This window comes from Cynara cardunculus, assembly GCF_001531365.2.
Source record: "Cynara cardunculus var. scolymus isolate 2C chromosome LG 4, CcrdV1, whole genome shotgun sequence".
Classification (NCBI taxonomy): Eukaryota; Viridiplantae; Streptophyta; class Magnoliopsida; order Asterales; family Asteraceae; genus Cynara; species Cynara cardunculus.
This window is the reverse complement of record NC_037531.1, coordinates 16975292-16990797: the sequence shown is the minus strand read 5'-3', so window position 1 is coordinate 16990797 and position 15506 is coordinate 16975292. Positions and strand designations below refer to the sequence as shown.

General features: G+C 34.4%; 3 protein-coding genes across 3 annotated transcripts; 2 read left to right on the top strand and 1 right to left on the bottom strand.

Annotated features, from left to right (window-relative positions):
• Positions 1-3748: 3748 nt before the first annotated feature.
• LOC112511560 (pentatricopeptide repeat-containing protein At3g48250, chloroplastic) lies at positions 3749-5675 on the top strand. The gene has a single exon (XM_025117236.1). It carries the CDS (start codon positions 3749-3751, stop codon positions 5621-5623), a length of 1875 nt encoding a protein of 624 aa, XP_024973004.1. The 3' UTR covers positions 5624-5675.
• A 2394-nt stretch (positions 5676-8069) lies between these two features.
• Positions 8070-8486, top strand: LOC112510944. Its single transcript, XM_025116295.1, has one exon. The coding sequence runs from the start codon at positions 8070-8072 to the stop codon at positions 8484-8486; it is 417 nt and encodes a 138-aa protein (XP_024972063.1).
• Positions 8487-8917: 431 nt separating this feature from the next.
• Positions 8918-14411, bottom strand: LOC112511846 (protein NBR1 homolog). Its single transcript, XM_025117659.1, has 6 exons — positions 14154-14411; positions 11059-12338; positions 10576-10699; positions 10255-10479; positions 10033-10182; positions 8918-9280 (listed from the first exon to the last, which is right to left on the bottom strand). Exons 1-6 carry the CDS (start codon positions 14178-14180, stop codon positions 9080-9082), a joined length of 2007 nt encoding a protein of 668 aa, XP_024973427.1. The 5' UTR covers positions 14181-14411; the 3' UTR covers positions 8918-9079.
• Positions 14412-15506: the final 1095 nt, after the last annotated feature.

Here is a 15506-nt window from a genome sequence, read left to right as displayed (position 1 = left end):
ATTTATAAATAAAATAATATAATATAATAAAAATACATAAAAACAGAAAGAAAAAGTAGTTATTGTATTTGTTCGACTTTTTGGGGGTGAATGAGAAAGAGATTGTAACGTAGCATGAAAAGCTTCGCACATAGCAAATAACCCAACAACAAACACCACGCCCTCCTTTTACTTTTCCCAATTGTGGGCCAACTCCTAAGCGTGAAACATAATCTAAATGAAGGTATTTTAGTCATTTTATATTTATAAATTTTTTTTAATCAATATTTTTTTGATTAACGTTTTTATTTTTGTATTATAATTTATCTTTTTTGAAATTAAAAGCTTTTTATTGATGATCAACAGAAGCGTAAATAAAGTTTAAACCCTTAACTGGCTGATTAGAAAAGGCTACACATAGATTGTTCTGTTAAGACGTGAATAACGTTTATCTCTCCTAACGAACTGGACCTTAAGGGTGTGTTTGGTACATTGGACATGACATGACAGAACAAGACAGTGATCTATGTCTCATGTTTAGCATGACTTTTATGTGGAACAGACAGGAACAACGTGGAACAGACTTGTTCCACCCCTACCCCTTGGGACATAGTGGAACAAGATGGAACAGACTTATATTTTACCAATATAACCTCAAAATAAAACTTAATTCTCTTTTAAAACATCAAATAAGTCTTTTTTTTACATTTTATTTATTCTTTAAATTTTATTTATTATATTTTATGTTTCTTAAACTTTCATTTTACTGTCCTCAAAATATTATCTTTATACGGTTTTTATATTTTTATTAATTTATGCATTAATATTAATAATAAAATTTAATGTAGAAACGATATAAAAAAATAAAAATTGGAAACTACATAAACTTTTTATTTAGTTCATTTTAATTATTTTGACGAAAACTTTCTAATGATATATTTTTAAAATAATAATAATTATTCTATCATAATTTAATATATTACATAAATTAATTAAAATAAACAACTCATTAGGGGTAAATTGGCATTTTACTTGTTTTGTTCTGTCCAGTTTTATCTTATCAAACGTTGAACAATTGTTCTATCATGTCATGTTCTATCATGTCATGCTTTGTCCTGTCATGTCTTGTCTAGATACCAAACACACCCTAAAAGGATGAGTTTAACACGAGATGTTGCCAGTGTTGCATGATGATCTTGAATTCAGTGTTATCTTCTTGCTTTTGATTTTGCAGAGCAAGTCACCACTTGGGAATCTGTCTCGAAGGTTACATGATACGGGTTCTATTAGTGCTAATGCTTCACATTCCTTCACCTCGAGGCATCCTTGAAATTATATTATTTTATACACCAACAAAACTCCTTGGAAACCGCACCATTATTGTTATATTTAAGGAACTGTGAGTAGAGAATGTTACTGTTGCACCTGGGGCTGGTGCACTCTTCTCCTACGTTCCATAAATTTTCTTTGCTTGAACCCACTCCATTAACGCAACTAATATGAGCTAGACTAACGTGGCAGGCAACGTGGTTGTATTCTTCCAGTGCCTTTGGATACTAAGTGTTCAGGACCAAAGCCCTTCTAGATGACCAGAGCTCCTCAGGACACTAAGTGCTTTGAACTAGAACTCCTCTGGATGATCAGAGCCTGTCTGGATGACCAGAGCTCCTTTGGACGCTAAGTGCTAATACAACCGATCCCCTCTGATTGAACTATGTTATGGACGCTATCTTCAAATCTCTAGAAATAAAGACTTTAAAGTTCGGGAGAAAGCTTCTCAAACGTACAAATCTAAGTCTGAAGAGTTATTTTTCATTATTTCAAGAGAATACCCGACTTCAGACTTCCACAAGCGGCTAAGTGACAAAGTCTGAAGAGAGGAAGTCTGAAGAAAGAAAGTCTGAAAACCTTGACTCCAGGGTTTTCCTAACTCTGAACGAAAAGATGATGTTGATCCTATAAACTTATTTGCGATAAAGATTATCTTTCCATATTTGTAGGATCTAGTTTCTTTGTAAATATCTCCTATAAATAGGTGATATAGGCATAGATTTTAGAACGATCGACCAACACATTCATTAGCAGAGTTCATACACATGAGAATCGATGAAGCTTTGAGGGAGATTTGTTTTTCCATTCAATAAAGAAAGCGTCGGTTTCTATCCATCATCTTCTACAATCTCTCTTTTATCATTGCTTTAACCTTGAATTTCTGCAGATCTGGGTCCAACAAGATTTATATTAACTGTTATTTATAAAATTTTGTAAGTTGATTTGGTTTGTCCAGTTATTTATTTGTTTGCCAAACATTACCATGAGTCCGGTTTTTAAAATTTTGAAGTATAAACACGTAACTAAAAAAAGCAAGACGTTAAAAATAAAACCAAAATAAATATGAATTAAAAACTGTGGGGTTTAATCATTTGAAAACTTCATATATTATGATAATCGTGAAAACTTTTACCATAAGGTATTGTTTCACGTGATTTTTCCTATGTAAGACTAACATATAATATATTGATTAACATATATTTGTTTCACAATGTGTTTGCTTCATATGTTTTCGGTTCATAGTGTGAAACTTTTTTACGTGTAAGTTTTGTTTCACAAACAGGATAAAAATGTGCACATAGTGAAACAAATGTATCTTAATCAATATTTCAAATCCTAATCTTAGATGAAAAATCATATGAAATTGTGCATTAAATACTAAATATATTTTTCTTTAATCAAAGTTTTTTTTTTCAAGAATTATAATTATTTTCTATTATTAAATATTTCCCATTTTGTTGATGGGTTGGGTTCTTGTGAGACCAACTTGTTTTTGTGATACCCGTGAGATCACAAAATAACATTGAATCTTCACATCAAAATATTGTGTATATACAAAAAACACCTAATCACCTTCACACTAAAACACTGTGAATACCTTTATAGTGTCTTATTATGAAGATTCAGGCCTTGTTTGTTTTTTAAAAAGATTTTATCAATCTCTTATATTGATTATTAAAGAGGGAAGATTGTTCAGACTGTTTTTTCCAATTTTTCAGAGACATTTATGTTTTATCGTCATCTTATCTAGTAAGAGGTAAACCAACCTCTTATTTGTGTCTTATTATTCTCCAAACACTCAGTAACAACGTTTTCTCAATCGATTAACCTTAATCGATTATTTTTTTCAATCGATCCTCACCTCTATCAATTGATATATTTTAACAAAATTTTAATATGTTAAATATCGTGGCATATTTTCATTTAAATGAATGCTAATTATATAATTTAGATTAAAATTCGTAATGATGATGATGATGATTAATATGTGAAACTGTATAAATTTATCCATAAGTTCAACACTATAATTTTCTTATGAATAAAATAGACAATTTAAACAAAATTCAAACATTTAGCAGTTTATAAAAACAGTCTTATTGATTTTGCTTTTAGACTTTAACATTATTTTTTATTAATCAGAAGTGAAATAAAACGTTATATTTCAGTGTTTTTAAAAAAACAAACAACTCAATGTTATTTAGATGGTCTCACAAAACATATTATGGTAACATCATCCCAAGTATTATGTTGTTTTTAATTATATGATGCAGGTAAAGTAAAAATATGGCACCAAATTATTTGTCAAATAGTATTTGATGGATTAAACGCGACCCGCCTTGACCCATTGTTTCGGATCCCTCCATTGGGCCAAAACCCTCGATAACCCTTTCCCCCTATGTTCAGCTGCAACTTTAGCCACATTTCAATGGCAGCCACCATGAATCTAACGAAGAGATTACTGAGTTCAATCAAGCTCGCTAACTCGCTATACTCAACTCAACTGGCCAGAACTCACCTCCATAATCAGGTTAGAACTCGGGTTCTTCACTTATATGCACCCACTTACGTTTCTCCATTCCACAATTTCCATGGACGACTGTTCTTTTCTTCGAAACCAGAACAAATCCTAAATCTGATTTTATCTGAAAATTGGTCTGAGAAGTTAGAGGATGAGTTATCGAACTCAAAATCCGATTTCACCCATGAATCTGTCATGTATGTTCTTAAGAAACTATCGAAGGATCCGAAAAAGGCATCCGATTTCTTCAATTGGATCGTTGGAAAATTAGGGTTTCAACCCAGTTCTTCGATGTATAGCTTAATGCTTCGAATCTATGGGAACAAAGAATCGATAAAACAGTTGTGGATCACTGCTCAAAAGATGAAAGAAGGTGGTTTCTTCATCGATGATCAAGCGTATCTATTGATTCTTAGGGATTTCAAGAGCTTGAAGATGGTTAATGAAGCTGCACTTTTGACCAAATTTTATAATTCAATGATGAAAGATGATCATGTGGATGATTTAGTTGATCAGATTGTTGGTGTTTTGATTGAATCAAATTGGGGAAATGGGGTTGAGAAGAGGTTAGAGGAGATGAAGTTTGGATCGAAACTATCGGATAATTTCATTCTTAGAGTATTGAAGAATTTAAGATCATATCCTCTGAAAGCATTAGGGTTTTTCAAATGGGTTAGTGATAGTTTCGATTATGAACACAATACTGTTACTTACAACGCGATTCTCAGGGTTCTTGGCCGTGAAGATTCGTTAGAAGAGTTTTGGAGTACGTTTAACGAAATGAAGAACGTTGGTCACAAAATGGATCTCGATACGTATTTAAAGATCACAAGATTGTTTCAGAAACGTAAGATGTTTAAGGAGGCGGTGGATCTTTACGAGCAAATGATGGATAGTCCTTATAAGCCGTCGATTCAAGATTGTAGTCAGCTTTTAAGGAACATTGCAGGCAATCGTTCGCCCGATCTAGATCTTGTATTCAGAGTCGTGAATAAATTCAAAGAAACAGGAAATTCTCTTTCGAAAAGCGTTTATGATGGTATTCATCGATCTTTAACGAGTGTAGGTCAGTTTGATGAAGCCGAGAAGATGATGACAGCCATGAAAGAAGCGGGATACGAACCCGATAACATAACCTACAGCCAATTAATCTTCGGGCTTTGTAAAGCCCGAAGATTAGAAGAAGCTTCAAACGTGATCGATCTAATGGAATCAAACGGATGCATTCCCGACATCAAAACATGGACGATCCTGATCCAAGGACACTGTTCAGCCAATGAGGTCGAAAAAGCTCTGATCTTTCTAGCAAATATGATCGAGAAAGGCTGCGAAGCCGACGCGGATCTTTTGGACGTTCTAATAAACGGGTTTTTGCATCAAGAAAACGCGATAGCCGCCCACCAGTTACTGACGGAGATGGTGGAGAGCGGCGGCGTGAAACCATGGCAAGCAACCTACAAGAATCTGATTCAAAAGCTGTTAGCAGAACGAAAGATTGAAGAATCGTTGGAGGTTCTTCGGCTTATGAGAAAACACGGGTACCCGCCGTTTTCGGAGGCGTTTGTCGGGTATCTCTCGAAATTTGGAACAATTGATGAGTGTTTGGAGTTCTTGAAGGCATTGAGTGTGAAAGAAAGCCCTTCAATTTCTGCATACCAGAATATGTTTCAGGGTATGTTTGATGAAGGAAGAGAAATGGAGGCTAAAGATTTGTTATTCAAGTGTCCTCCTCATATTCGCAAACACAAAGCACTTTCCAGTCTTTTTGGGTCCGTTGGATCATTTGTGGTATGAATGTTATGATTTATGGGTTTTTGTTTTCTTAGAAAGGTTTGTTCTTGACTAATCCCGTGGCAAGTCGTGATCGTACGTAGGCATGGGAATGTGCCATGATCGGGCCGGGGGTCATCAAAAGTTAAACCTGAGAGGCATATGTGTAAGCCTTCAGTGTAAGGATCGGCTAAAAAGTAATTTGGATCAGAAAATTGCTAAAAAGTGAAACCATATATCAGTTTTGGCTATTTTTTAAATTTTCCAATAAATGGGTTTAGAGTGAAGTACAAGTTGCTTCCATATTCGGGTTCTTGTTAGATGGGTCCCTTTTCATGAGACTAAATGCAATTATGTGAAGACATAGTTTCTAACTCTCGAGCAAAAATGAACTTTCATAGTGTTTTTGCTGTGAAGGTTTAGTGTTACTTTGAGATTTCATAAAAACAAGTTGGTGTTACATGATTCCAAGTCTATAGAACAAGAAAATATATGATTTTGGGAAATGTCTACGGAGACGAAAATCAAAGGAATCGGATATATTTTATCTCGATATCTGCTCTCAAGGAGTGGAACAGTAGTCTTTGTGACGATCCCCGTTTGTAAAAAGTGTGAAAGAAATAAAATTAACCCAAGAAATTTGAAAAGGTATAAAATAAAAGAAGGTAGGTTTGGGGGAAAAAACTTAGATCCTAGACTTGTGAAAAGTCTTCTCCTTCACTTATCATGCAAAATTGTAGTTTTTGCTATTAGGAGTGTCCAAAACCCGAGGGGTTTGAAATCTAAACTCGAACAAAAAATAATGTATTTGTCCAAAACCTAAATGTCCCGAACTCCAAAAATCCAAAATCCAACTTTTGGGGAGATATTTGGGTTCGGGTTGAGTTTGGTTTTTGACTACCCGATCCGTCCGAAAACTGAAATATAAATAGGGGTTTGCCCACCCGATGCAAACCCCTATTTGGTATGCTATTGCATAAGATTTTCTGTCTGTATGCTTATCCAATAAGATAACTTACATCTAATAAGCATTTAATAAATAGACCCCTACGTATCTATAATGTGACTTAAAAGTATAAATAAATGGTAACCTAACCATCCACTTAATAACCCTACAAAAATACTAAAGAAAGTATACAACTGTGTGTGTGTTTACTTCAAAACCAATTAAATTGATGGAAGAAAATGAAATGATTTTAATGTTATAAATTTTATTTCATTTTCAATATCTAATATTATTAAATGAAAACTAATTTATATTGAAGAGCTTATTTTGTCAAACTTAATTAATAATTAAATTTTTTTCAATATTTAATATCATTAAATGAAAATTGATTTTTATTCATTAATTACTCTTTCAATCCCTAAATAATATTTTATCATAAAAAAAAATTGTATGAAAAATAACCGTATTTTAACTTTAACTTTTATTTTTTAAGTAACGTATATTCAAACATTCCATTTTGGTACATAAAATATAAAATTTTAAACATTTAAGTATTCAGGTAATTGGTTGAAATATTAACCGGTTAAATTAAGATATTCATGTCAGCAAATAATTTGAGTTGGATACCACATCACTCGCCACATCAGCATGATAACCGGTTAATGTTTCAACCGGTTACCCGGGTTTTTAAATGTTTAAAACTTTACATCTTAGGTACAAAAATAAAAGTTTTAAAAATACGTTATACAAAATAAAAATCAAGTTACAATTTACCCAAAAGGATACGGGATGTAATTATAATTTTTAATTTATTAATAACAATTTTTACCATAAAAAAATAATGGAGGAGAAATAATGAATATTTTTACCTTATAATTAAGAATATAATTAGAAAGTATATAAAGTTCACATATAATATTTACACTTTTGCCTCTAACATGTAACATTCTCGGTCATCAAAATAAATTTATAATAAACGTTTATAATCTGGTAAGCATTTGCCAGATAAGAGTCATCAACTTCACCTATTAGGTAAGACTCTCGATCCTTTTTTTATCTTACCAGGTAAGATTCTGTATCCTTGTTTTAGTCTCAACCAGTAAGCATTTATTAAGGTAAATTATTAGAAAACATGCTCTTACTTTTGAAAACGTACATTTATTTTAAGATAAACTGAATACGTGACCCATATAACTTCACCAACCATCGTCCTCACAGCATCCGGCCACCTCATTTCCCATACCCGCCCCCACATCGGTCATCTTGAGTTGTCGTAATCGCCCCCCGTTCACGTTTTTTCATTCAAAATTCTAGTTTTTATATTTCGACCACACAAAAATACATATTTTTTTCATAAAGATTTTGGGAGATATTTCAATTTTGTGGGGGTCACATATCCTATTTGATAGCATATTAATTTGTATTCGTTTATCAATTCAATCATGTGAGGTTCATATGTTACTCTAAAGATAGGAATAAAAACACCATGGCAACCATACTCACCTTTCCTTCTTCCAAAATACCATGAAGAAAAAGATTGAACAAACTCAAGAACAGCATGAACTTGAGATCATCAAGGCGGTGGCGCAGGCGTGGCACGGCCACTCCACCGCCACCGCCGCCCCCGACCCAACCGCCACCAATGAGTTCGACGCCCGCCGCCTCAATTTCAAGAACAAACCCACTCGGTTTAAGCTCGAAGCAATCATGAAACCGTCACGGAACAAAGACGGTAGCGAGCGTGCGACGAGTTGGGATTTCCGGCAATCGCTTTGGGACTCGTACGAGATTGTGGCTGTGTCGAGGAGACTCGAGAACGGGCTGTTATTGGGTGACGACTTTGATGAGTCGACTCAGAGTCAAGTTGGCAAGAGAAAGAAAGAGAGCAAGAACAGCCTCAGAAACGTACTTAATCGAACATCTAAAAGACTCGATGTTTAGAGAATGATTCTAAATTCTTATCGATTTTGTTCATTCGAGTAAGGTACGAGACGAGTAGTAAAATTTATGGTTATGTTCGGCTCGTTTGAAATTTACATTTGTGCCCTTATAAACAAGAATTTTGTATCTAAATCAGGGATAAACTATGTTTATCCCGAGCTTTTTCTCATACTTATAGGGTGTGTATGGTACACAAACAGAACCATACAAGATCGGACAGACAAAAGTCAGTGTCTTTATGGAAGAGTTCTTGAAAGTTTTAATTTGACACGGACAGTTTAGTAATTTATCAATCTTGTCTCTATCGGACATAGTCCATGACAACAGGTTTTTATATTGTTCTGTTGTGTGTTGTCCAGTGTACCAAATGCACCCTTAGAATATAGGATTTATGGTATAAAAAACGATGCATAAAGTATCAAATCATCGGGTTTGAAAGGAAAGAACGACATCAAGTTGAAATGAAAGTTTGGGATTAAACCCGTAACTGCAACGCTATTTACTCGAGTTAAATGTGCTCCAAAACAAGAACACACGTCTGTAAAGGTTCGAACCTACTAAATAAGGAAACCATACTGAGCCTTGGCTAGCTTTTATTTGCTTGAAGTCGTTACCTGATCCCTATACGGCTCTGCATCTAAAAACAGATCTTCAGGCTCCACGACTCCAACAAAATGGTTCTCGTGAAGTTCACTATCGTGGCCCATTCCCGACTTTACAACTTGAGGGTCTTTCACAGGAGGCAGATTCAAATTGATGGAGATTTCACCTGAATCCTTCAAACCATCATCAACCTGAAAGAACAATACAAGGATTCAGTTCCAACAATTTAACGATATCAGATTATGCCCTCGGGAGGGTCTGCATACATCTCACATCTCCTAGACCGAATATACCGGGTTTGTTTTGGTTGTTCATATAATTGTCTTCCCAGGCTTTATCCTTTGGGGGTAAAAGTTAGGTACGCCGACATCTCATCCCTCCCAGAACCAACTTTAGAGCGGGATATTTGGGATTTGTTTGGTTTGGTTTATATTATTATCTTCTCAGAAAGAAATGGTCGCTCTACCCTCTGGGAATAGAGGTCAGGTCTTTGCGTACATCTCATCCCACCCAAACCATGCTTTAGAGCGGGATATATTGGGTTTGTTTGGCTTGGTTTAATGTTTTCTCGGAAACAACACCTCTACCCCGGTCTGCGTACATCTCCCCTTTCCCACACCCTGCTTTCGAGTGGGATATACTAGGTTTGTTTGGTTTGGTTTATATTATTATGTTATCGGGAATAGTCTCTCTACTCTCTGCAGGTAGAGGTCAGAGGTCAGAGGTCAAGTCTGCATACATCTCACCCCTTCAAGACCCTGCTTTCGAGCAGGATATACTCTGTTTTGTTTAGTTTGGTTTATCTTATTGGGTTTTCAGGAACAACCGCTCTACCCTCTAGGGGTAGAGGTCAAATCTGCATAATCTCACCCTTTCAAACCCTACTTTCGAGTAGGATATACTGGGTCTGTTTGATTTGGTTCACATTATGCCATCGAGTTACCTGGATAAAGACCCAAACCCGTTGTCCAAACTTCTGCCCAGATGGAGAGGCCATCCTCCAATATGAAACATATTGGCCAGGAAGTTCAGGGGCAGCAAAATCAACTGCAATATCAAGCTCTTGGTCTACTCGCAAACCATCGGCTGGAATCTGAAATAGTTTTGAGTGTTAAAAACCGATAAACCTGGCATGCTGAATGAAAAATACAAGACGTACGCATACCTCGACCTCAACAGAAACAGTATTGCTTAACCAATCACCACCAGTCCACAAAAGTTGCGAGCCTTGGGGCCAAATAACATCGCCATTATTCCTCATTCGCCAGATTTTGGTAAACGTGGTGGATGGAGCCATGATGGTGCCATCATAAACATTGACATCAAGAACAAAGCAACTATCTAGTTTTGAGAGAGAGGGCTTCACCTCAGGAGCGGAGGCACCAACAGACTAGCAAAAACCAATAAAATGAAAGAATATATAGTCTAAATTAATAACCGAAAACCGAATCCACCTTAAGCTTTAAGATACATAAAAACTACATACATGATCTTGAAACCCCTTAAAAGGCGAGGGATAGTGAGCAATCATTGGGTGATCCATTTTGATATAATCAGCATCATGTCCCATCTCCTCGAAGCAATTGAAGCAAAGATGGTTATCATCTTTCCTGCAAAAAAAGGTTAAGTTTCAAGCAGTGACTGAAGATAATATAGGACTGTAAGAGTGCATTTGGTACCCCGGACAGAACTGACTGGACAGGACTAGCGAGAGAGTGAGGTAGACAGTGAATAAATTGTGGAAGGTTTTATGGTTTTAATTTGACATGGGAAGTTTAGTAATTTACCTATCTTCCTTATTTTTATTCCACCTATTTTTGTAGGACAAAAAACTGTTTTTTTGTCCAGTCAATCATGTCCTGTCCCAGTCTAATTGTTGCGCCAGACATGGCACAACAAGTTTCTGTTTTATATTGTTTCGTTCTGTCCTGCATACTGAACCCACCGTTATATTTCAAAAAGATCTTACACTTTTGACTTGTAGTGAGGCCCACTTATTGGATGAACTCCACATTTATCACATTGAACACCCATATGAAATAAATTATCTAAACCATTACTGTGATTATAGCTCCTCTTAAAAGGAGGGACACGAGATGCGTAAGGACATGCATGCAATGTTGAGTCACTTGATAAAGGCATCATCCCCTTAAATGGGCATTCATTAATTGCACTCAAAGTCCCCTGTTGCCAGCCTGAAGAGCTGCTAGAATCATTAGTTGCTTTTATCGTTTTAGTCCATGGGAAACCACTCGTCTCCTTCATATTGGAATCTTGAAGGCAACGCTTCAGATAATCAGGATTAGAAGCACCAAAACCTACAGAATTCTGCTGAACTCCAGTGCTGATATTCTCGGTATCTTTCTTACTTTTCAGAACAGAATCAGCTTCAAATGCAAGTTGGGTCGTGCAATCATCAGAAAAAGATGCAGCACCACCACAATTTCTGCTACCAGAGCCTTTAACATCTTCGGAATTGACCAAATACTGAAAATTTTCAGGACCCGAATAAGGAACATTAAGGTCTAAAGATCTTGGGGGATGTAAATCTTCATGTTTAACATCTTTCGCCACTGTTTCAATCTGCACAGTTTTGTTCTTTGAGTCTGCACTTCCATCTTCATCATCCTCCCAAACCTTGTGCTCATTCATAGTTAATGCTTCCAGATAAGTAGCAGGTGACCTTTTTGATGGTTCAGCGATCTTCAATCCTTGTTGCTCTTTGATATCTGATGTAACCATTGAGCCAGCTTTACACTCAGAAGGCTTATTCAGGTGGGTCATTTGCATCTTCTCTACAAGCTCAGCAAGCACCACCGTAGAATTTGCTGTTTCTGATGCCAAGAAAAGCAAAAGCTTTGAAAGTCCATCATGCAGTGACTCTGGCACATACTTCAAGATTTCAAGAACCCTTGAGTTCAAGAATTGGGATGGAAGCTGGTCTTGTGGAGAACTAAGGGGAGTAGAACTCTCACTTGATGTGAGAGAAGATCTATCAAGATTGTCGGTGTCCAAACTAACAGTTATCCTGAGTGGATCAAGAGACTGAGCTGCAACATCTTGGAGATCATCATCATCACAAAGAGTGACTACATCTCCATCCTCATCAATGTAAGTGAGTGTAAAATCAACATCAGGACTAAAACCAAAGAGGCTGCAAATCTTATTCCTCAACATGACAATGTCAAAATTAAATTCTTCCTTTTGAATAAGTACATTGAAGCGCCGGAGTGTGTCTCCAAACTTAACCTGCACCAATATCATAGATATTTCACAATTATTTTAAAAGATTTAGTCAAAGCAGCTGGGCATCAAAAAACCTGGATGTAAATGCGTATATGTATATACACTGATACGAAATATATTTGAGCATGGATTCATGATATGCCCCAATAAATACTTCCTGCTATCTAAGGAGTGTACTTCGTTTGCTTCAAGCAGTTTTTCAACTCTTCAAAACTTCTTTGCTTGCTTGTGTTAGTTCTAACTTTTGCAAAACTATTAGCACTGGTCTTAGGGTAGAGAAAAGGTTGTGTATGTCTTACCCTCCCCAGACCCCACTTTGTCTGGGATTTGGTCCATCTGGTATGGTTTATGCCCTGATGAATGACTAGAGTCATTTTATGCCTCGACTAACACGCTAGAGTTTGTATGTAATTGCATTCATATGACAGGCCCTTGATCATGTATCTGGTAGTGCTATGATGTATACGATCAAACCATGATTTGAACTACATCAAGAGTAACAATCCCAACAACCAGAAAACATATTGAACATTGCCGAGTGAAATAAAACTCTGCTGATAGATAACTGGGCCACAAACTACAAAGTATCAATACAAGATTCTATATTGCGTGCAACTTTTAACAGATTACTCCTGAACCAAATCCAAAATGTTGAAAATTACTAAAAATGATGTGAGAATGTATTTCTTCCAAAATTTGGAGCAATAGGAAAGTCAATATATATCTGATAATTACATTTTCAACCCAAAACTCAAGCTATAATTTTTGTTCTTTCTTCACTTGAGTACATCTCAAGAACCTTCAATTCACACTATAATTCCAACTAAACTAACATCACAAAAATTTTGTGCCCTATGATGCAAAGGGTACTAATATGCAAATTTTATCCCATGCCACATCCAAAATAACAAATTATAAAATGAAATGCATCTTAATATGCAATGAGTAAATCCAAAAAGTCGTTCTACAATGCTAGTATATATCCCGCAGGTGGAAAGACACTACCATAGAACCTAAAACCCTAAGCATAAAAATTGAATGTCGTTTCATTCTTAGAAAGCACCATGTCATCCATTTTTGGTGGTATGAATTAAAACCCGTGATTGTAAAGAGTTGTGCCAAACAAAATATGAACGATAAATGATGCAAGAATTAAAAAAAAAAAACAGTAAGAATCAAACCATAAGTTGATGAAAATTTGCAAGCATTAACCAGCAAAGTAACACAAATAAAAAAAAATTGCAGAATGGTTAACATTCATCCTAAAGATCTAACCGTAATAACCAATAAAATGCATGTAATAGTAGTACTCTTTCGGTGGAAAAACATACCAATTGTGCTTAAACCCAACACCCCAAACGTAAAAATCTGTATTTTACCGCTAAAATACACCTATCAGTTGTTAATCTGGCGTTTAGCACACAATTGAAACCAACAATATGGAAATGAACTGACTTGTTATTAACTGGTAGCTAGATGGGCTTTAAATAGCCGTACAATACAAAGAGAAGTAAAGAACGTGCAACCTAACAAACTAAGATAAAAATGGACTCATCCTAAAGAATAGGACTTTATTTAACAACCTGTTTACCAAGTAAACAGAGACTTGGTAAACCTTATGATTACCCCAACATCAGTAACCTGAATCCACATGAGTATCTTCTACAATAACCTCAACATTCAACAGTATCGAACATGCCAATTACCAAAACCCTAAACGCTAATCAAATTATCACAATAATAAACTAACAAGAACACCACACAATCGCAAATTTGATGGAGTAAAACCAAAAGAGTAGAGTATTGCACATAACAAACCTTGATCACAGTCGAAACCGGTGCCATGACAAGAGAAATAAGTGAAAAAAAAACCTAGAAAACACAGAGGAAAAGCGACTTTTGATCGATCAATAGATCAAACAGAAAAAATATAAATAACAACGAAATTAATCAAATTAGCTGAAGCCTGAAGCGATTTGATCGCGTTTCAAATATAGCATTTGATAGCTACAACATAACCGTAATTCGCGATTCCTTAGGGAATAGCTTCACCAATTTCAAGCAGATTCCATGGGGTTTATCACATTCAAGAGGTGGGTTTGATAGCGTTGCTATGGAGATGGAGGGTTCAGTTATAACAAATGGAAGATATTTTTATTCATAAAAACTAAAAGAGTAAATTTACTTTTTTAGTCCTTATGGTTTATTAAAAATACAATTTTGTCCTTATAGTTTTTGAAATTATGATTTTTATCTTCATGGTTTACGATTTATTATTGTTTTCGTCTTTATCATTTATAATTTAATGTTGTTTATGTGTCTATGGTTTACAATTTTTTGTTCTTTTTGTCTCTTATACTTAAAAGTAGGGGTGTCAATGGGTCAGGTTGAGATTACAAGTAGATTGTGCGTAAGTAAAACTTATTAAAACTTCATATTTTAATTTGTGTAACTAACTGTAGATAAACATAATCAAATACATTATAAACATCTCATTTTAAATATAGAAAATCTAAAATATAATTAAGATAATCATTGATTTCTAACTAAATACTTAATTATTATCTTTATAAAATGTTATATTATTAAACCAAAAATAATTTATTTTGTTATTAAACTTAAATTAAATTATAATAAAAAAAATCTATACTATATTATAAAGTATTTGACAAAAACTCTTAAAAAACATTTTTTATGCGTAAAGTATTGTTTATTAATGTATATTACTTAAAACTCAAAATTACAAGTAGATTGTGCGTAAGTACAACTTATTAAAGCTCTATATCTTAATTCGTGTAACTAACTGTAGATAAACATAATCAAATACAGGATAAACATCTCATTTTAAATATAAAAAATCTAAAATATAATTAAGATAATTATTGAGTTCTAACAGAATATTTAATTATTATCTTTATAAAATGTTATATTATTAAATCAAAAATAAATTATTTCGTTATTAAACTTAAATTAAATTATAATAAAAAAATAAATTAAATAAATTATATAAAAAAATAAGAACTTTTAAATAGTTGATTTGATGTTAACATTGATATATATTTTTTTTCAAATTTTTATGATATTTTCAAATTTATATTTTATTCAAAAAAAATTATTGTTTTTTAAAAACACATAAAATCGTATTATAACATCGACAGAGACAAATAATAA